This window comes from Chlorocebus sabaeus, chromosome 20 (genome assembly GCF_047675955.1).
Source record: "Chlorocebus sabaeus isolate Y175 chromosome 20, mChlSab1.0.hap1, whole genome shotgun sequence".
Classification (NCBI taxonomy): domain Eukaryota; kingdom Metazoa; phylum Chordata; class Mammalia; order Primates; family Cercopithecidae; genus Chlorocebus; species Chlorocebus sabaeus.
Genome location: NC_132923.1, coordinates 129,949,421 through 129,976,555, shown reverse-complemented (window position 1 = coordinate 129,976,555; position 27,135 = coordinate 129,949,421). Strand labels below are relative to the sequence as shown.

Here is a 27,135-nt window from a genome sequence, read left to right as displayed (position 1 = left end):
TCCTGACTTCGGGTGATCCACCCACCTCGGCCTCCCAAAGTGCTAGAATTGCAGACATGAGCCACTGTGCCCGGCCTAGTATTTGTCTTTTTTTGTGACTGGTCTATATCATGTAGCCTTACATCGTCAAGGTTCATCCGTGTTGTGGCATGCGTTAGCCTTTCCCTCCGTTTGAAGGCTGAGGTCGTTCTCTGCACACCGTATTTTGTTTATTTGTTCATCCATCCGTGGGTGCTTGGGTTGCTTCAGCCTTTCAGTGTTTTGAATAATGCTGCCATGAACACAGGTGTCAAATCTGAGAGCCAGACTTCTTGAAAGAGTTTTTTTTTTTCCCCGCTTTCGTTTTTTAACCATTCCAGTTAGAATTTAGCTTCCATTATTGCACTGAACCTTCTTTGTTAGATCACTGTGAAGTAGAAGGAACATTTTTCAGGGCCTTTTTAATGATTTTTCAGACATACTCACCCACTTCGGCTGTGCCTTCCCTCTTGGCTCTTGGGATGGTGCATGCCCCCTGTTTCTCTCCCACTTACTGGAGATTTCCTTCGTGATCCTCCTCACGCATCATTTAAAGGTGGAATTCCGCAGAGCTTGACCCTGGGCCTTCTCTCTGTGACTGTTAAATGTGGGTATTTCTCAGCAATTAGACCGAGGTTCTTTTCTTTTCCCTTGTTTTGGAAAGAAGAGAGTCAAAAAGACTTAATCAAATAGTCTCATCTTTTACATGAAAAAGATAACTATTTTCTTTGGGAAAAAAGGTGACAAGAATATGAATAATCAGAATTACACTAATTTGTCTCTGAAAGAAATGACAGACTTTCCCCCAGCTTTGTTGAGATATGATTGACAAGTGAAAGGTGTATGTGTTCAAAGTATACAACATAATTTGATGTGTGTATGCATTATGTAATGATTAGCACAATCAACCAGCACATCCCTCACTATATGGTGTTTCTGTGTGTGTATGGTGGGGGAGAGGAGTGAGGACACTTAGGATCTGCTCTGTTAGCAAATTTCAGATAAACAATACAGTATTATTAGCTATAGTCACCATGCTGTACATTAGAGCCCCAGAAAATATTCATCGAATAACCAAAAGTTTATACCCTTTGACCACCATCTCCCCATTTCCTCTCCACTCCCTGTGAGTTCAGGCCCTTCACTATATTCATTCTTACTCTAGGTGACCCCCGTCTGCTTCCAGAGATCCAATCTGCTGATGGCTGCTAGGTTTGTTTCATGAGCTCAGAGCTCTTTGCTGAGCCCCACTCCAGAGCTGCCTCCCTGCTGTCTCTGCTGAGTGTCTGATGGGTGCTCCAGCCTCATGTCTGAGATAGAGCTTCACGATTTTCCTCCTGTGTCCCCTGCCATGTCCTCTTCTGTGTCCTCAGTGAAGGGTACTTGAGCCTCCTAGGCTATCAAGTCAAATTTCAGGGATCAGTTTTAAAGTAAACTTTTAAATTTAGGATAGTTTCAGAGTTACAGAAATGTCTGAAGAATATTGAGGAGAGTTCCTATGCATTCCACACCTGTTTCCCCCGCTAACATTACTGTGGTACATTTTTCACAGCAGTGAACCAGTACCGACACATTATTTACACTGAACTCTACACTTTATTCAGATTTCCGTAGTTTTCCCCTAAAGTCTTTTTCTTTTTCAGATTTCCATTTAGGATACCACATTACATCTAATTGTCATATCTTCTTAGGCTCCACTAGTCTGACAATTTCTTAGATTTTTTCTTGTTTTTGTTGACCTTGACAGACTGGATATTTTATACAGTGTTCTTCAATTTGGATTTGTCTACTGTTTTTCTCGTGATTAGACTTGGATAATGGGTTTTGGGGAAGGAAGACCACAGAGGCAAAGTGCCATTCTCATCACATCATGTCAAGGGTAGCTGCTCTCAACCTGATTTACTACTGATGATATTAACCTTGATCACCTGGTTGAGGTAGTGTTTGTTAGATTTCTTCACTGTAAAATTACTGGCATTTTTGACACTTTCCTCTTCTTTTCATCTGTTTTGAATCCAAAACAATTCCTGCTGGTTCTTTTTCCCAAATAAATTTCCATTGTGTCCAAGTCACCCTTTGCAGCCACCGCTGCAGTCCAAGTCACAATTGCTTGTGCGTAGATAGCATTGAGAGATCTTCTGACTCTTGCCCTGCTTGTGCCCTTGCCGCCTCCTACCCAGTCTCCACCCGGATGCCAACATGGACCTTTTCAAATGCCAGTTGGTCAGTGGTACTCTTGTTCCCAAGCCTTTGAGTGGCTTCCTGTTGTACTGGAGGTACCACCCCACCTTCTAGACATAGTCTGCCGGTCCTACGTTAGCTCATCTCTGTCACCTCTCCCGTCTCCTGCCAAGCCCCTCTTGCCTTGTCCTTTGTTCCAGCCACAGGTTTCTTGCCCGAGTCCCTTCAACACTCTCAGCTCCCTTAGACATGTTGTTGCCTCTGCTTAGAATGATGGTTGCCCTCCACCTTGTTTCACGTGGGATCCCAGCTTACATGCCATTTACGTGTTGTTTCTTCAGGGGACATTTCACATCCCCTTGCAGGGTCCATGGGGCACTCTTGCTGAGTGTTTCTGGAGCATGCCACACTGCACCCCTGATGCTGGGAGTTACTTGTTCTATGTCGGAAGTGTTCGTCAGTGCTGGGGTGGAGAAGGCTGAGATGTGCCTTGGCGTGTCACTATGTGTCCCTGTTACCTGTGCTGAGCCTATGCCAGAGTGGATACTTGATAAATATTTGTCGACTGGATGAAATTTTTTAAAAATTAAAAAATTTTTAATAGAAATGGGGTCTCACCATGTGGCCCAGGCTGGTCTCAAACTTCTGGTCTCAAACTTCTGGGCTCAAACTTATGGGCTCAAGTGATCCTTCCGCCTTGGCCTCCCAAAGTGCTAGAATTACAGGTGTGAGCCACCGTGCCCAGCCTTAATGGGTGAATTTTATCTTTTGAATGGAAAACACTCTTCATTTTTAGCATGCAAGTATGCAAAAAAATACTTGAATTTATTTTTCTTAGTCCATTGATTTAAATCCCACATGTATTCTTTTAAACGTATCACGTAAGGTGTTGTGGTGCGTACAGTAGTGGATCTAGAAAGTGTGTTCAGCCTCTGCTACTCCTGAGGACCCATTCATTCATCCCCTCGTTCACCAGACAGTTATCGGAAATGTGGGTCTGCCAGGCCTAGTGCAGAGTGTGGGGATATGACTGCTTGTGAGTGAGCCTGTTGAGGGAGGGGGAGAAGCTTACAGATCCTTCAACATTCCAGTTGTGGTTAGGATAGATCTGAGCAGATTTCGTTTGAATTTTGGCTCTGCCATTTTTAAGATATACACTCTTGAGCTTAACCTCTACCCGTCTGCAAAAATGTGGATAGCGGTGTCTCCCTTGTAAGTTGTGGAAAGAATCAGATAAGAAAAGGAATGTAAGATGATCACAGAGCTCATGTTTTTTGTTCTGGAGGTCCTGCGTACTAGCCTAAGTAGTTACATTAATTATTTTTGTTCATTCTCACTGTGAGGTAGGGATGTTACTGTTTTCATGTTGTAAATGAAGAAAGTGAGACCTTAGTTGAAAAATTAAATAGTTTGTCCAAGGCCACAGAAGTTGTAAGTGGGAGAGCAGTAACCTGAACCCAGATTCAAGGACACGGCATGATTTTAAAGCCCAGAAAGGACTCCTTATATTCTGTGTAGCTACCACATCTTTCAGTGTGGCTTTATTCTTTAAAGTTGTGAAGACTTTTTAGGTATCTATTGGCATTTAAAAAAATGTAATAGTCCTTAGAGGGACGATTATCTTAAGCTATTATCAAGCTTGAATTTGTTTCTTAATTTGCATTTTAGAATGCAACTTTGACGTCTGTGACTTGGTGCCTGTGTTGAAGAGACAGTGTGTGTATTGGGACTGGAGGATGAAGTTTGAAGTTAGACCCATCTGGGCAGTATTTATCTTAAAGTGAGGATTGTGAACTTCTGATCAGACTCACCTGGAGGATTTACCAAAAATGTAAATTCCTTAACCCCTTCTTTGGTACCCTAAATTATAATCTCTTAGGGTAGGACTTAGAAAACATTTTTGCAAGTGATGTTATTTAGATGGTGGATTCTTTTTTCATTCTGAAGTTTGAGAATCAATGAATAGAGGGAATGGGAAATGTCAGCTTCTTGATGATCCAGACTGCCCTGCAGGAAGCCAGGAGAAAGATGAAAGTGAACACTGGTATGCCTGGCTAGTAAGTTTAAAAACAAATAATGTGGAAATAAAATCAACAGTGGGTGAATTTGTCTCCCTGTTGTTTTATTTTTTATTTTATTTGTGTTCGGCAGGAATTTGATTTGTATTTTATGATCCTTTTTCCCTAGTGGGTAGTGGGGTAGCACGAGAAGTGAGTGGGTCTAGGCTATGGTAGAGTTGGCGCAATGCAGCAGGCCAATTGGAAGAAAAAATTTAAGCATATTTTGTGGATTAGCATGTCAGTTGCAAAAATAGAAGTATATCTAAAGCTGATTTCAAATAGTCTCTTTTTAAAGAAACTATGTCAGACTGTGCCCAGACTTTTGCTTTGGAAAATATGGTAATTTCAGGTTTGTGGCTAATTTGAAAATTAGTAATCAATACTAAGGGTTTTAAATATGTAGCATTTATGTGTTTATTGTGTATTTCTATATCCATAAACATTGAGGATCCTTTTATTGTCTTATGTAACAAGAAGACAGGCAGCTCATGGATGGCGGCTCCCGTGTGCTTTTCCATGATCTCTCAGCTGCCTCTGCGTGGACGGCCACAGCATGGCTGCGTGCCTAAAGCATGCAGAGAGGGCAGCGTTCTTGTCTCGGGCTCCCCACCTACCATTTTTAAGCAGCTTTATTGAGGTATAAGTGGCATACTAAGTTGCACATTGTCGTGTATGTTTTGCAAGTGTGCATCTGTATACACCGCACGACCATCACCATACTATGATAATGAGCATGTTTATCACTTTCCAAAGTTTCCTGGTGCCCTTTGCCATTCCTTCTGCCCACCCTTCTCCTCCTTTTGTGAAAGCTTTGATGTTTTTGGGGGGGGGGAGTTACATTGTTGAGGATAAAATGCTAGGTAGAAAGATACTTAATTTGTAGTTTTCGCTTTTTTTTTTTCTTTTTGAGGAGTATGGTGGAAATAATGATTGTAGGTATAGGTTGCTGTATTATTTTTAGAAAGTTTTGAGAAACAGACAGATTCTCCGAACAGACCATCTTGGAAGGGTATATATTTTCAGGAAGGCTGGAATAGAGGTGGAGATGGTGCCTGCTGGCAGGAGAGGGAGAGAGAGGAAGGACAGCACCTGCCGGCCACTGCGGGTGAGCCACAGACATGAAAACCAGAGGCTGCACTTTTCTTTGGTTTTTCAGTAGATGGCATTTTTATCATGCTAGAAAGGCTAACATGAAATGGTAATAAAAATATAATCCCCAATAACTGGGGTATACTTAGCTCTAGTGCATTTTTTTTGTTGTTGAATGGCATGCTGGCGATTGATTGATTTATATTTATAGATTAAAAATAACAAGCTTTGCCCTATCATTGTAATCACCTTTTTGCTTTTTTTTTTTTTTTCCTTCCCCCAGAGACAGAGTCTTGCTGTGTCACCAAGGCTGGAATGCTGTGGCACAATCTCAGTTTACTGCTGCCTCCACCTCCTGGGCTCGTGTTCCTTCCGCCTCAGCCTCCTAAGTAGCTAGGACTAGAGGCATGCACCACCACACCCAGCTAATGTTGTTTATTTTTGTGGAGATGGGATCTCCCTATATTGCCCAGGCTGGTCTCAAACTTCTGGGCTCAAGTGATCCTCCTGCCTCTGCCTCCCAAATTGGTGGGATTATAGGCGTGAGCCACAGAACTGTGCCTCGCCTGGGTAGTTCTTTTTAATTGTTGAATATACTTGCTGAGGTTAGTTTCTGCTGCAGAAAGCGTTATATAATGTTAACAGGTATTTTGTAAAGAGATGGTAGAATGTGTAAGGTTTACCTGGGAGGTGGAGGCTGCAGTGAGCCAAGATCTTGCTACTGCACTCTAGCCTGGGTGACAGAGCGAGAGTCTTTTTTTTTTTTTTTTTTTTTTAAAATACAGACTATATAGGGTTTTTATTTTAATGGATTTCTTCAGCTGTCTCCTTCTAGCTTCTATGACTCTGCATTTTCTTGGCTCTTTATTTTTTATTTCTTTACAGTTCTTCCATGTATTTTGTTTTGAAAGTAATATGCCTGCGGTGAAAATGACAGCATTTCTGTCATGATTTAACCTTATTAGAAATGACATTCTTTGCTGTGTGTCTGTTTAGTTGAGAAGTGAACCAGTTCCCTTTGCTTAAGTACTACTCCTTGGTGCGGCGGGGTGGGGTGGGGAAGATTTTTAACATTGAATACAAATTGAGTTTGTTGGAAAAGGTATCCCTATAAAATGTTGTCCAAGTAGTTAGAGCTTAATATGGGTGATAATTTCCCTAGAAAAATATTCTTTGCTGTAACACTGATGACTTGATGGTCTTGTGAAAGTGAAACTTGGTGTATTTCTTCTTTCAGGCATATAACTCACAGATAGGGCAGTGTAGAGTAGTTTTCCAGTTTTAGATTAAGGATAGCTTGTATCCTATGCAAGGTTTTGGGGGTTGGTTAGGGTCTTTGAATATTTCCTGTCTAATTCACTTACTAGTTACAAAGAAACAAGCTGTAATGTAGCAAGTCTTCCTTGAGGTAGACTAGCTTTCTGTACCCTTTGATGTAAAAATACCTGGTGGTTCTACCAGTTGGGGATTTGTTTGGGGTGAATGAAAACCCCTCAGGCTCAGTCTGTTCATGCACTGGTGTGTATTAATTCAGTCCATTCATAGTCATGAGCTGACTGTGCCTTATTGAAGAAAGGGAGGCTTCTGGAAGAGAGAGGAAGATGGATAATCTGGGATCCTCAGGCACTGCTGCTGGCGCCTGGGAGTGGGGCAAGGAGACAGGAGGTTCCGAAGAGAGGACTTTGTATCCAAAGTTAAGACTTAGGCCAGCCCTTGATGGGGAGAGAAGCTACTCAGGCCCAATAACCTCAAAGAGTTCAGGTTAAATCGACAGTTGTCAAGTCTAATTCCTCTTTACAGTATTATTTCTGTGGGAAAATGTGTGTGGCTCATATCCTTGCCACAGCAAGCAGACTGGACTCAGAATCAGCTCTTTGTTGTCATAATTTCAGTGGAATTAGTTACTCCCTAGGGTTGCATTGCCCCTTGGATGGCTTCTAGCCTTCTTTTTACTGATTAGATTATACTCTAGGTTTCTTGACTGTGAGGGACATAGTAAACTCCTGGTAGCCTTTACCTCCCTCTCCCTAAATAGCAAACTCATGTAGAAAACCTTAGTTAAAATCCTTTATAGATTTTTTGAAATCACCTAAAATGTTATCATTATTGGCACAATTTCATTTGGAACCATTTTGTCAGAACCACTAAGTATTTAGGTGAGGCGATTGATTTCATTCCCACATGGGAGTTTGGTTGGTTGTGACATTCAGGCACTCAGAGTGATTCCTGACTGCTTGGAGATGATACCATGTTCAAGTGGTCTAGTGTCTGGACCTTTTGGCAGAGATTAAGCTGTTAGAAGATTTGGGCTAACATTTTTTTGTGTGTGAGTTGGTGAATTTTGAAGATGATTTAGAAGACTTTAAAAAAGCATCTGTGTGTACTTCATCATCTTGATGTCAAGAAGAGATTTTTTTTTAATACATACATATTTTAGTAATGAAGGAGGTACATAAAGATAGTTGATTTGAATGGGTTTACTTTTTCTCATTTTTAATACAAAATATTTTTGGGAAACAAAACTTGACTGGTGTTACACTACTGGCTTCTTGCTTTTTGTTACAAACATGCTGAAATGGTCTAAATAATGATGCTACTAAAACAACATATGCATTGTTTTGATGGGGTATTGATTCCTTCTATAGTGTTCAAAATTGCTTGCATGCCTCTGAGCAACAAACGCATATGTGACAGACTTTATGTGAGATGAGCATTCCAGGGAAATGAAATGCTAGTTTACTTTTCAGTAGCTGTGCAACTTAAAAAAAAAAAAATTGTGTTTTTTGAAACATGGCCTTAGGGCACTAACACACTTGGACCCAGTGCATGAGCTCTGCAAGTTATTTTAACAAAACCTAATCACAGGAACAAACATCTGGCGTTTATAGAGTTTGTTTATTTATTGATTGCCATAAGCCTCTAGAAAGAATATCCTGTTTCTTTTAATAAAATCCTTTTGGAAGTTGTCTATATTTTAATATCTAAGTGTTTTTGGAATTTAATTTTAACAAGGTAAACTCAAATGTTAAATATTGTGGGCTACAACTAAAGTAGCAGAATGGAAGAAGAAATGGCAAGTGGGGACTCTTGTAAAAAGAATGGTAACTAAGTTCTTTTTCCAGGTTATGCTCCTCCCGTTTACTCTCCTGTATGGCAGGCCATTATTTACACTGCTTTGTAGAATCTGCTGTCTGGCAAGCACTAAGGAATTCGGATCCCTAAACCAGGGAGCATATAGCCTGCTAAAGTTTAATTTTCAGAGAGGAGACACTAAAGATGATTGTGTTATGATACTGTTCATTTTATGTACTAGTGAAATGAATACTGAAATTATTTAGTATAACAATTATAGTGCTTACCATTACTGCAAAGCTTGTCATGATTTGGGGGGTAGCTTCATGTTTCAAAACAAAACCATAGGTCTATCCTTTTAAAAAATATGAACTACTTTAGTTTGTTAATGGGGAAAGTGAGTAAATCATAACATTTTTTGAAAAAATGAAGCCTGTCAGATACGGGGGGGGGTGGGGGGAACCCTTGTAAATATTCCTCATGTCAAGCCCCTATTAATTCTGTGTAATTTCAGTAGAACTAGCAAGTTATTTTACTTAAAATGTCTTTTTTTCCCCTGTGCAGTGAAAGTTGAATGTGAGAACAGATCTTAATAGATATAGTTACACAGTTTATTTTATCATGTATCACTTTATTGCTGTCTTCTAGAACATTGTTATACTAAATGTTCCAATAATGGAAATTTTATGCAGCTACTTCAAATGAAACAAATTTGCAAAAACTCAATTTTGGAACTCATTCCTTGAGGAGAGGAAAAAACTCACCATGCTGTGACCACATCAGATTTCTGATATGTTAGCAACTTATCAAACACTGTCATTTCCAGAAAACAGGTTGTGGGGTCAAATTGAAATATCTACACTTTTGATCACTTACAGTTGAAGATATTTTAGGTTTTAATGATTGAATAGTGAAATTAAAAAAAATTGTTGGTAACAGGTAATGAAAGTGTGGTTTTGTATGTAAATAAAAATGGCTCTACACAGCATCAGGAATGATGGGGTTCAGTTACAGTGGAATCTTTTCAAGAGCTTGATTTTAAATTCTCAGAGATATTAGTTTTACTTACTGGAGCTCCTTTGTTTTGCAGAGATCATGATGCAGCCGTCCTTTTGGATTTCTTTTTAATAATGTGTGACCCTTCACCTTTGATCCCCTGACCTGCATTACCTTGGTAACCATTTCATTTTTTAATTTAATTTCATTTTTTAATTTTGGTGTACAAGCTGTAACATTTCATCTTTCAAAGTGTAACACGCTGATTTCCTCAAATAGAGATACCCCTTTGAGCGATAAATTTGCAAAATGCTGTCTTCATTTTCCGTATTAAAATTCATTTCAGCTTTAAAATAAAGTGTAATCTGTGTTTTCATCCTTTTAAAATTTAAGTTTAATGAGTGCATTTCCCCATACAGTATATTTCCTTTTTTATTCATGTTTTGCAGAAGCTGAATTAACTTGATATTTACATATAACTTACACACGCCCAGGACACCCATACCTCTTCTCTACTCCCAAACCACCCAAACCATTGCCCCTCACCTTCTCAATACATACACCTTCACCATCACCATCACCACATTCCCCTTCCTCTGCAGAGTAACTTATCTTTCTTTCAGAAATAGTAGCAACTTGAATTTATTAGTCTTAGCTGCCACATTATACATCCTCAGATTATATTTTGTATTCTGAAGTATTTTGGGGAGAAAAAGCTTAGACTTTTAATTTTAATTTCATTTAAGGACTAGAAAAATACAAAGTTGTCTCATTACCCAAGTTCACCTTTCCCCACTCTTTTAATATTTTATTTCTTTAATTTGAGACATAAGTTAAGAACAAGCAGCAATTTTAACATGACCAAAAAATGTACTTTTGTCTCTGCCAAAACCTGGTCAGCCAACCCTGGTGGTCTCAATACCAGATTGATTTCTGCCATATGCAGTTTCATGACTGTTTTTCAAACGATGCGTTTTTATTGTATTCCTCTTTTCAGAAAATTCTTAACCTAAAGCAAAACAAAACAAAATCAAAAGAAACCAAACTTGAGTCAGTTCTTTGAACTGGCAAGATACTCCTAAGAAATCATGTCCTTAAAAAAAAATCACGTGAATTCTCTCAGCATGGCCCACTGAAGCACAGATTACTTTTTAAGTGTCTCATTATTTTATTCTCTAACATTTAATGCTGATGTTTTAATTGCACACAGCTGAAGCTGCTAAATGAGCACTGAAATGGATTTAAGTCCTCTCTGAGCTTTGTTGATACCTATAAAAGTTTATATCATTCATTAGAACCACAAATTAAAATTAGTCGTGGTTAGCTGTTCACTGCCGATTGGAACTCGCGCGAACACTTTTGTTCAGGCTCACGAGCTTGTTCTTGCCTGGTGTACTTGGATACTTGAAAAGCTGCCTTTGGCCTGTTGGGTATTTTTTCTTTTCACAGATTTGCAAAATATCAGAGCTGAGAAATACAAGTAGGTAAACCATCCTATGATTATAAAGCCCCTGTGATTTGTAATGTCCCAGTAGTCAGGAGCAAGTTTTTTGCTAAACCTTGAATTTTAAGGTGATTTTTTTTTTTTTTTTAAATAATGCTTTTCACAGTTGTGCTGGCATGTTTTCCAGATCCCCAAAGACCTTTTTGCCTTAGGTATGTCCTTTATTTGTTCTTTGATGCCATGTCCTTCTAGCACTAAAGGAATGTCGTCTGGCTTAGTGGATGGTACATGGAAGCCCAGGGCTGTGGGAGGCCGTGACTGCTTGTTGCCTCCAGTCCTCTTGCTCAAGCAGCCCCAAACCAGCTGACCCCTGAGGGATGAGCTCCCCTGGGCTCCCCTGGGGCTCCCATCTGCCTTTGAGGCAGACAATACTGTATTTGTAAGTCCACTAGGAGCTGAAGAGACATTAACAGGTGAAGACGAGAAAAGGTTTTATTCTCTTATTTTATTTTACAATTAGATCAGTAAGATTTTCTTTAAAGTTTTCTGCGTAGTAATAACCTCATTTTTCTGAGAGAGCTAGTACATGGACACATTTATGGCTTATTTCCAATGAGCATTGTGTATTTGGTTATAGGACATTTAGTAGACTGTAAGCCAATGGATGTTTTTGTGAATGTGATTCATTGAGAAAAACCATCTGAGAGTGAGATAACCTGCTTTGGACTAGCAAAGTCTCTGGATATGTTATTGGTATCTGTTGAGGTAGTCACACAAAACTGAAATACTCCAACAGAAAGACTTCAGAAGACTTTCGTTTTGGTGTAAAAACAGTGAAATTAGCTGTTTGACTTAAAATATAGGAGTTGTAAGACATTTCATTGATGCCACTTCTGTTTTGTCATCTGTGAAATGTAGATACTGTGTGTCTCCCACTTGCTTTTTAGGGTTGTTGGGAGGATAAATGAAACTGTATGACAGACACACTGGGAACTCAGAAGAAAGGTGCTTTTGAAACTGAACCTCATCCTGTGGCTGTGCTGTTGGCAGGCATAACCGGCGTGTTGAGAGGCAGTGGTAGTGAACCCCATGGTGAAAGGCCAGGACTATGGGCTCTGGAGCCAGGCTGCCTTGGTTCGAATCCCATCTCGACCCCTTGCAAGTGGTCTGACCACAGCAAATCACCCAACCTCTCTGTGCCTGAGTTTCCCCCTCTTTAAATTGGGGATAATAATAATAGTACCCACTAAAGGATCCTGGTGAGTTTTAGCTGAGCACATGTCCACAAAGTGCTTAGAGCAGTGCCTGCCGTGTAGTGTGGCTGATCCTCACAACCAGAAAACCCCAGCAGGGGAACTCACACCTTACAGAAAATCAGACTCAAAACAATTCCCCAGTAGTCTTCTAACATTGACTTAGAGACCCTTGTATGTTTAGAGAGAGGGACTGAATAGTTTATGGTAATTAGGCACCTCTAAAACAGATGCAGGTTCAGGTGCATAAAGTTAAATCTGGGTTTTTAATCTCTTAGGAAGAAAAGTTTAGATCACAGAGAGCTCCATAACCCTTTGTTGATAGATTCTTTTAACTGTTTTTGGCTATGGAGGGACTAGGAAGGAAACCTGAGGGACAGACCCACCTTTTACCTAGTCAGCCTTTCTCTTTCCCTTTTATGCTCGGTAAGGTGTCTAGGTAACTTTGAAGGGGTCAGAGGGTTGAACTGTTTCAAGGTTTTTACCCAGCTGCGTGAGGCTTTGGTGTCCTCTTGAGTGAGATGGAAGGGACATCCCTGCTTTTCCTGGGTGTGTAAGAATGCCTGTTACATATTCATCCCAGGGCTTTCCATACATTTTAATCATCCACATTTATGTACAAGGTGGGTGGTATGTTCACCCCATTTTGCACGTGAGAATGCTGATGCCCAGGCGGGTTAAATGAGTTCACCCAGGCTCACACCCTCAGTAAACTGCCCGACAGGCACTTAAATCCAAGTGCCGCGCATAGCACGGCACTGCTGCCTTGCATTGAGCTGCAAACCTGGCTGAGCCACTCCCAAGAAATGGTTTTGCCCTTTTGGTTGCAGGGAGCTCAGCTGTATGCAGTATCATCCTTCAGCCATCAGACCTTTTTTTTTTTTTTGGAGTCTCGTACTGTCACCCTGGCTGGAGTGCAGTGGCGCGATCTCGGCTCACTGCAACCTTTGCCTCCTGGGTTCAAGCGATTCTCCTGCCTCAGCCTCCTGAGTAGCTGGGATGGCAGGCGCCCACCACCATGCCCAGCTAATTTTTTGTATTTTTAGTAGAAACGGTGTTTCACCATGTTGGCCAGGCTGGTCTCGAACTTTCCTGACCTTGTGATTTGTCCCCGTTGGCCTCAGAATGTGCTGGGATTGTAGACGTGAGCCACTGTGCCTGGCCCAGACCTTTTAACGTAACAGCACCCCTAACTTCTGAAGGCCCCTAGCTGGCTTCAACAACCGTCCCTCTCCCTGCCCCCCATGGAGGGCTCTGTCATATATGTGTTACTTTTAGGGACTCTTACTACCAGGGGCTTCCTCAGTCCTGGCTGCACATTCAGAATCCTCTGTACAGCTTTTAAAATAATTCACTTTTTAAGAAACGCTTGCCCTTTCCCAAGACTCTTGTTCTAGAGAGATCAATAGGTTCAGAAATACAGGAAGTTTATTTTGTAAACAAGAAAACAGGTCCTTAAATTGCGCACATATGGATCTGTGCTTCTGGAGTGTGGGCCAGTGCTATTAATTCTGCAGTTGACTCCATTGTAAGGTAAAATGAGTCTTATGGGCCAGTTTAGTTGTTCAGCCAACAATTGTTAGTACTGTGTCTGTAGGAAGAGCTCCTGGCATCCACCCTGTAGAATGCCGTCTTCCGTGAGTGACCACTTGATCACCACAGAAGCCAGGTTTGAATTTAGTTAGAGTGAAATGAAGTAGAGGGCCCTGCTTGCTTTCTTGTTTCTTTCATTTTTCTTTTTTTCTTCTCCTCTCTTTTACGGGTTTATTGTTCCCTTATTTTTTTCTCCTCCATACTTCCATCTTCCCTTGTTTTATCTTTCTTCCACCATCTGGTGTATGTTTACAGTGTATCTGTCATCAGACTGTGAGGTCCGTGAAATCCTTCAGGTGCCTACCACAGAGTTGATGTGCAAATGAATGTTTATTTTTTAATTAATTAATTAATTTATTTTTTTGAGACGGAGTTTAGCTCTTTGTCGCCTAGGCTGGAGTGCAATGGTGCGATCTTAGTGTACTGCAAACCTCTGCCTTCTCGGTTCTAATGATTCTCCTGCCTCAGCCTCTAAAGTAGCTGGAATTACAGGCGTGTGCCACCATGCCCAACTAATTTTTGTATTTTTAGTAGAGACAGGTTTTCACTATGTTGGCTAGTCTGGTCTCAAACGCCTGACGTCAGGTGATCCACCTGCCTTGGCCTCCCAGAGTGCTGGGATTACAGTGGTGAGCCGCTGCACCTGGCTAAATGAACATTTCTTAATTTATGTTAGTATTTGTCTTTCAAAGAAGTAGGCACTGCCCATCATTAGCTTGAAAATTGTCAGATTTTGTTTGTGATTGTCTATCCTAACTTAGGTGGTTTATCTTGAAGAGCTTAGGTAATTTAGCCTCATAGATTTAGATAGGTCGAGAAATGGCAGGCTTCAGTCACTGAATAGTACAGAATGTTGGGCAATAAGATGGATTTGGACCATTCAAGGGAGCGCTTATATCAGGCTTTTAGCATATCTGCTGCACAGTTTTTAGAGCTGGAAGGTCTGAGATCATCTGGGTTGGACCCTCCATTTTTGGTGTTGAGGAACAGACTCCTGAGAGAGAAGGGTGCTTCTTTGGTGCCCGCCTCCAGGCCAAGACTTCCCTCCTCCTCTGTGTCCTTATCTGAGTGAGAGTTGGGATGGTGGAGAGCAGAGACAGTGTGACAGCATAGCTGCTGTGATTAACTCCCTGCCTCTGGACATGTTGGAGAAACAGGCAAAGTAATCCTCCTTCTGTGCTCCCCCTCTCATGGAAACAAGTGATAGAAGGTTAGGGCAGTTTTGAGGGCAAGCAGTGGACTTCCTCACTGTGAAAAAGTCGGGAAGCTTTGGGTGTGCCCTAGACCCTGTCCTGTTGGCCTTGGCACCACCAAGTGGGCTGCTTTAGGGGTCCATCCTGATGGTGTTTAACCCTGCTTGAGGCTTTTGAGGACACTAAGAAACACATGGTGAAGGTGTGGAAAGTTTTTTTGTCATTCCTCAATGAAGATCTGCCGTTGGTAGAAAGGAAGTTAATGAAGGAGAAGTCGGCAACAATATTGCTGCACAGTCAGGAAATAACAGAAAACATCTCCCGTTTGTTCTCATTTGTGGTGATTGTTTCCCTGGGAAACTGTGGCCGTGGTTACCATAATGCTGTGTGATGCGCCTCAGAATCCTAGGATTAGACCAGATTTTCCACTTTCCACACACATCTTCAGGTGGGGTCGCAAATACTCCATATGACAGACTGTCACATACACTGGCCACAGAACTTCAATTATTCAGGCAGGTTTGGATATCCAGCCCCTTTTCTCTCTTCTGTGTGGATCCTTTTGAGTACTTTATACCTCTAAGCCTTTCGTATTTCCAAAGGAGAAACCAGAATGACTTTTGCCACTCTTTTGTATTGGTGGGAAAAGGACTGGTAGGGGAAACTAGCAAGGTTTGACCTGGGATCTGCTTTACCTGCTCTAGTTCACCTTGGAGCATCTGACCATACATAGGTCCTTGCACATAGTAGACACTCAGCAAACATTAACTGTCTTTTCATTTCTCATTAGCACAGGTAATTAGGAACAGGAGCTGATAGACTGCACGTATCTGTGCAGAGATATATCTGTAATTAAAGTTTTAATTAAAGAAACACCAGACCAGGCAGATGGTTCTTATCCCCGCATCCTGTAAACCAAACAGCCGTGGCTTTTCGATCTTGCAAACATGCAAAGCTGAGAGTAGCACCATTCGTGGTGGTACACCAAAGGGAATAGGTTGTCTTATAAACTAACCATAATCTAATTTTGGTAGCACTCTATGTGATGCCAGATTCAAGGATAATCATTGCAGTTTGAAATGAAAGACAATACATCAAAGTTATGTCCCAACCAAAGCTTTTAAGCCTCAAGTCAAGGGCGTTACCACAGCCCAGCTCGTAGATCACAAGACGTGTGGTTTTGTGCTAGATGACAAAAGCTGACAAGGTGTTATTTAGGATCATCAGCTAAATACAGTATGAAATTAGAGTGCGATCATTCTGGTTTTTCAGGCATTGCCACCGTATAGCAGTACAGAATTGAGAAGTGACTTGTACCTGCCTGCCTCGTGCAGATCCTCTCAGCCATGTCACAGTGACCTTAATGGTCAATAGAGTGCAGAATTAGAAAACAAAAAACAAAAACACCCACAAAGAGTGACAGAAGAAGACTTCTCTCACGTCTTAGCACTTCTCCAGGAACCGCTCCCCCCAGGAATCCCAGCCATTTGTTTTAGTTCCGTTGCCATCAGCAGGAACCTGGACCAGTACAGGGACGTGGGCAGATGGTAAAGTCCATGGCAGTTCACCATGACTGATTGGGCTTCACCCATTTCATAACCCCCAGTTTCTTACCCGTCTTCATAACCCTTCACTTTGTCACACATGTCATTTTCAGGCATTCAGTGCAGATAGGCAGCTGTACAACAGGATTACATACTAGTTGATACAACTATGTTTTTGCTACTTACGTCTCACTAATTCATTTTCTACTTGATAGAACCAGTACTGAAGATGTTCATTTCTTACATCACAGCGAAGAGTTTTAGTTTAGAGGCTAGGAGAATAATTTCTACTTTGCTGAACAGTGAAATACCTTACCATCCCTGCACTTCTATTAAAGGAAGTAGAGTTTCCGCTTGAAAAAGAGTCCATATTATACCAGGATATATATAAGGATCTTCACATTAAAGACTATGTCATCAAATGTAGAGCCTGAAAGTATTTTATCTTAATACCATCTATAAAACTCAGTCATCCTAGAAGAAACGTGTGTGTGTATGTGTAAGGAGACATACCAAACCCACAAGACCCTGTGATGTGCTGTGAGCGAAGCCTGTGTCTTGCTGGTAGACAGATATGTGTGCATCACTTTCTGGTTTGGGGAAGACTTCAGGTATTTGGTGAGATGTCCTTTGGTTTTAGAAGTCAATTAAATGTAAGCTGCTCTGAGTAAACAGCCATTTGTGGTTGTGTTTAGAAAATATTGTAAGATCAGAATTGTGCTACTAGGTATTAGGTTGACATTTTACATGTGGGATTTGAACTTGACTATGAAATCTATTTCTTCTCTAATTTGATTCAAGACCTGAACATGTAACCTTTGAGTGTACAACACAGCTTTTGATTATAAAGGCTTCTTTTCCTTTTTTCTTTTATTTTCTTTTTTTTTTTGGAGACAAGGTTCTTGCTCTGTCACCCAGATCAAGAACCCGTCCACCAGAGTGCAGGGGCATAATCATAGCTTGCTGCAACCTTGAACTCCTAGGCTCAAGCAGGCCTCCTGCCTCAGCCTCCCGAGTAGCTAGGACTACTCGTGCTGCTGTGCCTATTTTTTTGTTTGTTTGTTTGTTTTGTAGAGATGGAGTCTGTTGCCCACGCTGGTTTCGAACTCCTGGGCTCAAGTTTTCCTCCTGCCTTGGCTCCCAAAGTAATGGGATTACAGGTATGAGCCACCGTGCCTGGCCCCGTAGGAGGTTTCTTATAAAGTGAAACCACTTGTTACTCAGAATGGCATTATGCCTCGCTTCAGAGTAGGAAATAGAGAAGCATCAGCAAACCCACCTGGAATGGTAGGCTTTTTATTTCTCTTTCTCTAATAAGGTTTTTTTTTAATTTAATTTATTTTTATATTTATTTTTATTTTTCATTTAATAGAGACAGAGTTTTATTCTTTTGTCCAGCCTGGAGTTCAGTGGCACGATGATCACTCACTGTAACCTCAAATGCCTAGGCTCGCCTCTGGAGTAGCTGGGACCAGAGGTACATACCACCATGCCCTGCTGACTTTTTTTTTTGTTGTATAGATAGGGTCTCGCTGTGTTGTCCGGGTTGGTCTCGAGCTCTTGGCCTCAAATGATCCTTCTGTCTCAGCCTCATGGCAACCCCCACCTCCTGGACTCAAGCAGTCCTCCCACCTCAGCCTCCTGAGTAGCTGGGACCACAGGGGCATGCCACCACGCCCAGCTAACTTTTTGTGTTTTTGTAGAGACAGGGTTTCACTGTGTTGCCCAGGCTGGTCTCAAACTCTGGAGCTCAAGTGGTCTGCCCGTCTCGGCTTCCCAAAGTGCTGGGATTACAGGCCTGAGCCACTACGTCCAGCCTCTAACAGATTTTAAGGAAGCTTTTGCTCTATCTGATATCTGTATGATCATGGGAGGGGGTGGAGTGTTCTGCCCACTCCAAAGTGACTTAAATTCAAATATTTATTTGTTTGTTCAATAAATACTTACTGAATACCTAGTATGAGGCACTGTCCTAGGTGCATCTAGAATGAAGCAATAAACAAAACCATGTCATTCCCCTCGAAGAGCTTATTTTCTGGTTAGGGGAGAGGAATAATAACCAATAAACAAAAATAAATAACAGTAATTGAGTGCTTATATATGCCAATTACATTTATTAACTCACTCTTCAGAACACTGAGGAAGTAGGTCCTGTCATTATCACCATTCCATAGACAAGGAAACTGAGATACAGAGAAGTTGAGTTAACTTGCTCAGTATCACATAGCTAGTAAGTGGTGCTGTTGCGTTCCCATCCAGGTCATTGGACTCCAGATTTCATGCCCTTGATCACTGTGGTATTTTGTTTCTCTTTTAAAAAACTGCCCAATCTGTTTATTTCTAAAGAAAGAAAGAAATGTCAGTGATAGTGTGGTGAACAGTGCAGCAAGGTACACAGGGAGAGGGTTCTTGGATGTCCGTTTGTGTGTGCTATTCTAGTGTGAGTGAGTGAGTATCTCTCATGAGGTGAACTGAAGGAAGCAACACTGTGACCACTTGAAGGAAGCAACCCCGTGACCACGTTGGTGTCTAGAGTGAGAGTATTCTAAGCAGAGGGAACTACAAAAGCAAAGGCCCTGAGATAGATAGAGATTTGGCAGTGACGAAAGAGAAGCCAGGAGAATGACATGCGCAGAGCATGGGAAGGGGCAGGGACGTGAGGCAGCCAGGAAGCAGGGTCCTGTGCGTCCCGCAGGACTTGGCACGGTCTTTTGGTTTTGCTGAGGATTTTTGAGCGGGAAAAAGACATGACAAAAAGGATCATTCTGGGCTGGGCGTGATGGCTCACGCCTGTAATCCCAGCACTTCAGGAGGCCAAGGCAGGCGGATCATGGGGTCAGGAGTTCAAGACCAGCCTGGCCAACATAATGAAATCCCGTCTCTACTAAAAATACGAAAAATTAGCTGGGTATGGTGGCGGTTGCCTGTAATCCCAGCTACACGGGAGGCTGAGGCAGGAGAATCGCTTTAACCCGGGAGGTAGAGGTTGCAGTGAATGGAGATCGTGCCACTGCACTCCAGCCTGCGGAACAGTGCAAGACTGTCTCAAAAAAATAAAAATAAAATAAAGTAATCACTCTGAATGTAGTATAGAGAATCTTCCAGGGCAGGGCCAGCAGACCACAGCCCATGGCAGGATCTGGCCCACTGCCTGTTTCTGTACAGGTAGCAAACTAAGAATGCTTTGTATGTTTTTAAATGGTTGAAAAAACATCAGTATTTTATTTCACATGAAAATTATATGAAATTCAAATTTCAGTGTCTGCCTCAGTTCCAGTTCTATTGAAACAGAGCCACATTGTCGTGTTTATTATCTGAGGCTGCTTTTGAGCTGCAGCAGCCAAGCTAAATAGTTGTAACAGGGAGCATATGGCCTGTAGAGGCTGAAAGATCTATACTGTCTGGCCCTTTACAGAAAAGAGTTGTTGATCCCTGGTTTGGGATAGAAGTAGGGAGACCAGTGAGGAGACTGTTGCAAGAACTGATGGTGGCTTGGACGAGGGCAGGAAGAAGTGGTCATATATGGGATATGTTTGAAAGGAAGAGCTGGTAGACTATTCATATAGGAAGAGTCAGAAATGATGACCATGTTTTTGCACTGAGTAACTGGAAGAATGCTATTCTTCTTTACTGAGATCAGGAAGACAGAACAGCAGGTTGGGGAGGAGGGGTGAAGAGAATGCAGGTTGTGTTTTGCACGTGTTGACTGTAGGATGCCAGGTGGAGATGTTGAATAGGCAGTCGTATGTTTGAGTTTGTAACTTCAAGGACAGGCTGAAGCTGGAGCTAGACTTTGAGTGTTTTCAGCATATAGGGGGTTCTAAAAGCTGTGGGACTGGATGCAATTTTCTAGGGAGTGTGTGCAATAGAGAAATCCAGACGTGGAGCCCTGGGACACCCAGTGTTAAGGGGAAGCAGGTATAAGGGAAGCAAAGGAGAATGAGAAACAATCAGAGAAGGAAGACAGGAGATGGGGGTGTCCTGGAAGTGCATGTTTCTCTTTGCTTTGCTTTGCTTTGCTTTTTTGAGACATAATGTCCCTCTGATCTCAGCTCGCTGCCACCTCCACTTCCCGGGTTCAAGTGATTCTCTTGCCTCAGCCTCCCTAGCTGGGATTACAGGTGTGTGCCACCATGCCTGGCTAATTTTTTTATTTTTAGTAGAGACGGGGTTTTGCCGGGTTGGCCAGGCTGATCTCAATCCTGTGACCTCAAGTGATCCACATGCCTTGGCCTCCCAAAATGCTGGGATTACAGGTGTGAGCCACTGCGCCTGGCCAAGGAAGTTCATGTTTCAAAGCAGAGTGATCATCTGTGTCAGATGCCACGAAAGGTGGAGCAAGATACAGACTGGGGTTTCACCGTGGGCTTGGCAGCGGGGAGATCGTTGGTGGCTTTGATAAGAGCTGTATGAGTGAAATGATGAGAATAAAAGCCCAGTTCCAGCTGGTTCAAGCAAAAACGACTGGATAGGGAGCTGAGCTGGTGCTCCGAAGGAATTCCACTTTCTGCAGCCTAAGTGTAGGGCAGGAGAGGGCAGGAAGTTGGATTTAACCTGGGATTAGGATTTTGCCAGGTGAGTACAGTGGAGGGAGGAGGCATAAGGGAGTTGAGCATTGCGCAGAAGAGTTGATGTGAGGATTGAGGATAGACCGTGTGGTCTAAGCCAGGCAAGGAGCCAGGAGGCATGAAGGAGCTGAGAGTCAGTAAGAGGTCATGGGGTCAGTGGATTCAAGGAGTAGAGTCAAGGAGTTGCTGGAGTAGGCATAGTCGAAGAATAGAGTGCTTGAAATCAGTGTCATGGAGCGGTCAGTTTTGGTTACATCAGGTCAAGGGCTCTACTGTACGGTAGCAGTGTCAGTGAGTCACGTGTAATTTTTAATGTTCTAGTAACCATATTTTTAATAAGTAAAAATAAAGGAAACTAATTTTAGTAATATATTGTAATATATTTTATTTAACCCAATATGTCTACATTACATGAACATATAGTGTAAAATTGTATAAATAAGTATAAAAATTGAGATGTTACTTTTTTTGGTATGAAGTCTTTGAAATTGGTATATGTCTTGTATTTCCATTACCTTCTAATTTGGAGTAGACACATTTCAGGTGCTCAGTGGCTGCCATACTGGACAGCTAGTGAGATGGCCACGGAGTGTAGTCCAGGATTATCACAGGGGAAGTGGTTAACGGAACAAGGAGGCCATGGTTCATGAAGGATTGGCCGTGTAGATCTAAAACCACTTCTGATTCCTTCTGAGGGGAGCAGGGCTGAAGAGGAAGGAGGGGACACCATGGCGGTTGGTAGAGGTCATGTGCTTCAATGACTGAACCTAGCAGGCTTTTACCATGCGGAGAATGTAGCTTATTCTCCACACACACACACACACATACACACACACAATTTTGTTTGGCTTTGATCCACACAATGTGTTTTTAAAGATTAATAAAAGTTGATAATATCAGGTATTTTTTAGCCTTATAGGCCAGGAAAAAGTAAAATATTTTGAAAGAGTAAATAGGAGCGTCCTCAGCAGCATACATGCTGTTACTACTTTTCATCTTAATCATGTGAGCCTGTCATGAAAGCCTCCAAAGAAGAGGTTAATGGTTGCCCCGATTCTGTACCTTTATCAGGTTTAAGCTTACTTCAGGTTCCCTTTAGTTTGTTGCCTGCAGTATCATGATTAACTGAAGAATTCTCAAAAATTACCCTTAAAAATGCTACAAACCCCACTGTTAGGAAGCGAGCCCATTTTGGGGCAGGTATTTATGAACCCTGTGTTCTTGGATTCCTTGTATGTTGAAGGAATCATTACTTACTCATTTTGTGCTAAAATCCTGGGAATGTACAGTCTTAAGTAGTCTAGAGCATGTCAGTGTCCCCACCTTTGGAAATCTCCTGGGAGCATGCAGAGACTCTGGTTTATCATTAACTGTGTTGCTTTCCTATCTTTTACACAAAGTATTCTCCTTCCCGCACCATTGTATTCACATGACAGAAAGCTCAGTTAATGCCATTTAGTAATAATGAAAGCTTACTCATTACATACATTTTCTTAAACTCTCTTTATTCTAATTAAAATGTTTCCATCTGATGAGGAAGTGTATGGATACCAAGAACTGGAAATTAAGCAAGAAATTAAAAGAACATTAATGGCTTTCTTGTAATTTGTTTTGAGGTTTTTCTTCCCACTAAATGGTGTTTTGCTTACAGAGTCACCCCTCACACAGAAATCTTTATGATGAATGGACTGGAATATATCCCAGCAAAAGAAGAGCTATTTTATGATACCACTTGTAAATTATAACACATGTTATGGAAGTATTTGCTTTTTAAAAAATATTAGCTTTTTAAAGGCATTGTTAGTATAATTTAATTTGGTGCACACACAATTCTAGTTTCTTTGAAAGTGAAGGTCAGTGTGTAAGTGTAGGGAATTAGGAAAGTGAGAGTTTTGACATTTAAAAAATTATTTTCTGGCCGGGCGCGGTGGCTCAAGCCTGTAATCCCAGCACTTTGGGAGGCCGAGACAGGTGGATCACGAGGTCAGGAGATCAAGACCATCCTGGCTAACACGGCGAAACCCCGTCTCTACTAAAAATACAAAAAAACTAGCCGGGCGTGGTGGCGGGCGCCTGTAGTCCCACCTACTCGGGAGGCTGAGGCAGGAGAAAGGCGTAAACCCGGGAGGCGGAGCTTGCAATGAGCTGAGATCCGGCCACTGCACTCCAGCCCGGGCGACAGAGCCAGACTCCGTCTCAAAAAAAAAAAAAAAAAAAATTATTTTCTATTTATACCTGAGTCATTAGAATGCTCAGACCATCCAAAGTATAACATTTAAACTTGTAATTCATGCATTCCTTCAGAAATTTGCTGCTGAAACTTACACTTTAACCAGCATAGCCAGCATAGCCTTAACCAGGGCAGGTATTTGGTCTGCAGTAGGCAAGCCTTTGTTCCTGTCCCTCGTCTTCAGGCTGCAGAGTCCGCATGCATGCCATTGCTCTGGTGGTTCTTTTTCTGGTCTTTGGACTTGTCTCTACTAATAAAATATTCATTAACTTGAAACTCCTACCTCTGAATGTAGATGCAGGTGAAAGCGGAGAAATACCAAACCCACCCCTTCCTGATGAAGTGCACCATGCCCCACCCAGCTGCAGCTCACCTGCTTCCTCCCCTCCCCTTCCTGATGTGTGGACACTTTTTCTGTCCGTTCCTACTTGCTTTTCCCTTCTCTGCACCAGCCCTTCCTCTGGAGGGCAGCCCGCATGCCACTCCTCCCATGCCCTTTTTCTTGGGAACTGTGTTCAGCACAGCCTGTCCTTTGGTTCACTCTTACCCTGGGCCCTGCTTCCCATGTCCTGTCAGGGCCCTTGCCATAGCATATTGTGATTTATTTCTGTTGGCGTCTTTACTCCACTCAAGTGGGAGCTCCTTGGGCAAAGGTGCTGGGCCTCCCGCTTTTTTGTTTTCCTTGAGCCCACCATCTGCACATGGTTATGGGTGGATGAATGGGGGAAGTGACAGTGGGGTAAATGTACCTTCAAGCCCAAAATGTAAACTTAATAAGTGTTTTGGAGGAAGAGAAGAATAAATACTGTTTTTGTTTATACAGGTCTTAAAATTTTGGTAGCAGAAAGCAAATGTGCAAAGAGCAATGGAAAACAAGTCAGAAGCTGCTGTCTGATTCCAGAGGAACTCGTATTTTATGTAAAAAAAATGTAATTGACATTTGATTGCCTTGAAATCTTCCATTTGTTGTGCTGATATCTTAAGTAACTAATTATTTAGTTGAATAACTGCTAGGGAAATAGGCCATAAATGTCACTAGTGCTTTCCCTTTAAGAAGCCCACAGTTCTTTTCACAGCATACTCTTTTTAGTACCTGTTCTAGGTTTGTGAAGGTCACTGGCCTGTGCGCAATGGACACAGGCCTGAATGTGATGTTTTACTCACATTGGTCCACTGGAATTAAACAGTCGTGCTGATATTCAGTTGATTTGAGGTTTGGTTGGAAATCAGTCCCAAGTTTCGGAAGCAAATGAGACAGAACCCTCCACACATGCTCCCAGCTCATCCCACGAAGACTTATGAGCACAGTATGGAGTGTTTTATCTAAAGCCACTCTGTTTTTGACCTTTCCCCCAGAATAGAGAGGGAAATGAAAGAACGATCTGTGGCTTGCCTTCAGCTTCACTGCATTTTTGGTCATTTTAAGGGCCCCTGTAGAAGTCGTCTTTCACTTGTTAGGATGTTACATTAATTAGGAGATGCTAGTCGTTTTGTTCATGGAAACTGGAGTATCCCTTTGAAGTATTATATTCTTCTAATTTATGAAACTGGCCCAGGAAGTAACAATGGGAAGTGCTGGAAATGTAATTGAAGAAGTCCACCTTCTTAGTCCTGTGCTTTAGCAGAGAGTCTGTAGCAGGGAACCTCTGGAAGCATTGTGTTCTGTTGTATCAATATGTACTTAGACATGTTAATCTGAATTAGCGAGTTGATTGTACATAATGACTCCCCTAGGATGCTATGTTAGAAAAAAACCCAAAACTTAAGTAGTTTGCTGAATATGCATAGTAAGTAAAAAAAATCCTTCCAAAATTAGTGTTAATTGAATCTGAGCCTTGATCTTCTTTGAACCTTTAATTTTTTATTTGATCTTTTAAAAAAGTTTTGTGGCCTTTTAAAGATAAAACCTACAACCCAATAAAAGTTATGCTGTAATGATTGCAAAAAGACCATTGTATGAGACCCAGTTTTGGATTGTCATAGGCGAAGAAGTCAGACATATATGGTTGTATATACACGTGTATAGTATGTGGGTGCGGGTAGATACATACCTGTTCATCTGTATACATTTGTGTGTGTTTAATATATACTTTAGTTTGCCTTTACCCAGATGTCTCCTTCTCTCTCTGCCTCTGGAAATGGGGCAAATTTTCTTCAGTTAAAAACAGAAATAGAAGCAACGGTTTTGACCCATTTTACACCTATTTATTTCAGGCTCTCACCACACACTTGTTCATGGGCGCAGCAAAGAAGAGGCATCCACAGAGCTGGAGCCGTGAGGGCTGACACATTGGAATGAAAGCTGGCAGAATTCGTAGGGAGAGCTTTCCCATCCCGCCAGCCCCACGTCTGGCTTTAAGACAGTTCTATTAGTGAATTAACTGTTCTCAAAACCCCAAATTAATTTGAACCGAATGTTACTAAAAATGAAATAGAATAAAGTGACCTACTCTTGTCTCATCCGGAGTTACTATGAAGGAGCTCCGCAGCCTGACTGAGCTCTGGAGAGCAGGGCTCTGTGCACACGCTTCCCGGTCCAGAGGCCTCCGTGACCATCCATGATGCCACTCTGTCCCCTCAGCAAGCTGCCTTTTTCTTACTAGCACCTGCCCCAGCGATGGTATGTTTTCCTGTCAGTTACCATCTTCTCATGAGAATGGAAGCTCCATGAGAGCAGGGCCTTTGTCTTGTCCCCGTGTATCTCCAGTGCATAGGACAGTGCGGACACGGTGCAGAGTCTAAATAAATGCTGTTGAACGAATGCGTGGGTCACTTGCGTCGCGTCCTTTCTGAATGTTTTTCCTTTAACTTGCCATTTACATAGACCTTTTCCAATGATAAAGCAGTGAAAGTTTGGAAAGAAGCATAAAGCTTTTGTTGTGATTGAAGTAACTGGAAGCCTAGTTCAGGGTGCTGTGAGAAGCTGGAGCATATCAGGGCTTTGGGATTATGAATTACAGACTTACTGTATGTGATGACATCGGTGCCTCCTGAAGAAGTAGAAGACAGAGATGCATAGGAACATGAGCCATATCTCTGGAATACTGTGATATCGACGTCTAGTGAGAGTCTAGAGAGAAACATGGAGAAATAAAAGAGAGGCAGGAAACAGGCGAATACTTCGTGGTTCTCTTAATTATTTAAGATAAATGTTGACATCACGTAAACAAGACAAATCAAAACATGTTCTAGATCAAGTGGACATTAAAAAAGATATAGAGGAAAGTTGGAGACAATTACTTAGAGAATATTAACAGAAGTACTTTTGTTCCAGATACCTTCACAGATGCCATGGTTCCCTGTCTTTATTCTTTGTGTGTTGGCATAGGCCAGAATACCAATATTGTTCTTGAAAACCTTTGAGAAAGTTTTTCTTTTTTTCTTTTCTTTTCTTTCTCTCTCTCTTTTTTTTTTTTTTTTTAAGCAAAGAACAGAAACAAAAACCAAGGAGACAGTATCCTGTGATGTAGGCTGTTATCTCAAGGTGAGTTTATTTGTAGCACTAACTTGTGACGAATTGTTTAAAGAACTGAAACTTCTTTTCAGGTATAATTTGTCAGATTTTGTTCATTTCAGTGTAAACTTCAGTTATTTATTACACACTGAGGAAAATCAACTAAAATCAGGAAAACCAAGGTCCAATTGAACTTGAATTTTGTTTTACATAGAGAAGTAACCAGTATTTCTGACAAACAATTAAAGCTGTTTCAGTTCCTTTTAAATAAAAGCAAAGGCTAAATTTTTTACATACCACAAAGCAAAGTGAAACAAAAACCCTTTGGTCATGGTGCATTTTTTATTCAACTGATCACTGAATTATTTTGATTATATAATCTTATACGCTTATGAAAGTGTAAGAAGTATGAATTCTGGGGTGAAGAAATAATTGTAGAA

At 41.6% G+C, this 27,135-nt stretch overlaps 1 protein-coding gene across 21 annotated transcripts in view; it reads left to right on the top strand.

The window, feature by feature from the left end:
• Positions 1 to 27,135, top strand: part of CAMTA1 (calmodulin binding transcription activator 1) — a 975,861-nt gene that overhangs the window by 79,352 nt on the left and 869,374 nt on the right. Inside the window, exons 4-6 of one of the 21 annotated variants that reach the window (XR_494522.3) lie at positions 9,511 to 9,594; positions 24,065 to 24,170; positions 25,456 to 26,002. The exons of 18 other annotated variants lie outside the window; for them this stretch is intronic. Coding sequence is in view for 1 of the 3 variants with exons in the window: in XM_007980722.3 (XP_007978913.1) it covers positions 9,511 to 9,519 (9 nt within the window). In the remaining 2 variants the exon portion in view is untranslated. Of the gene's footprint in view, positions 1 to 9,510; positions 9,775 to 24,064; positions 24,171 to 25,455; positions 26,003 to 27,135 lie in introns of those variants that run through there. 2 more of the 21 variants (XR_494523.3, XM_007980722.3) reach the window with 2 other exon arrangements.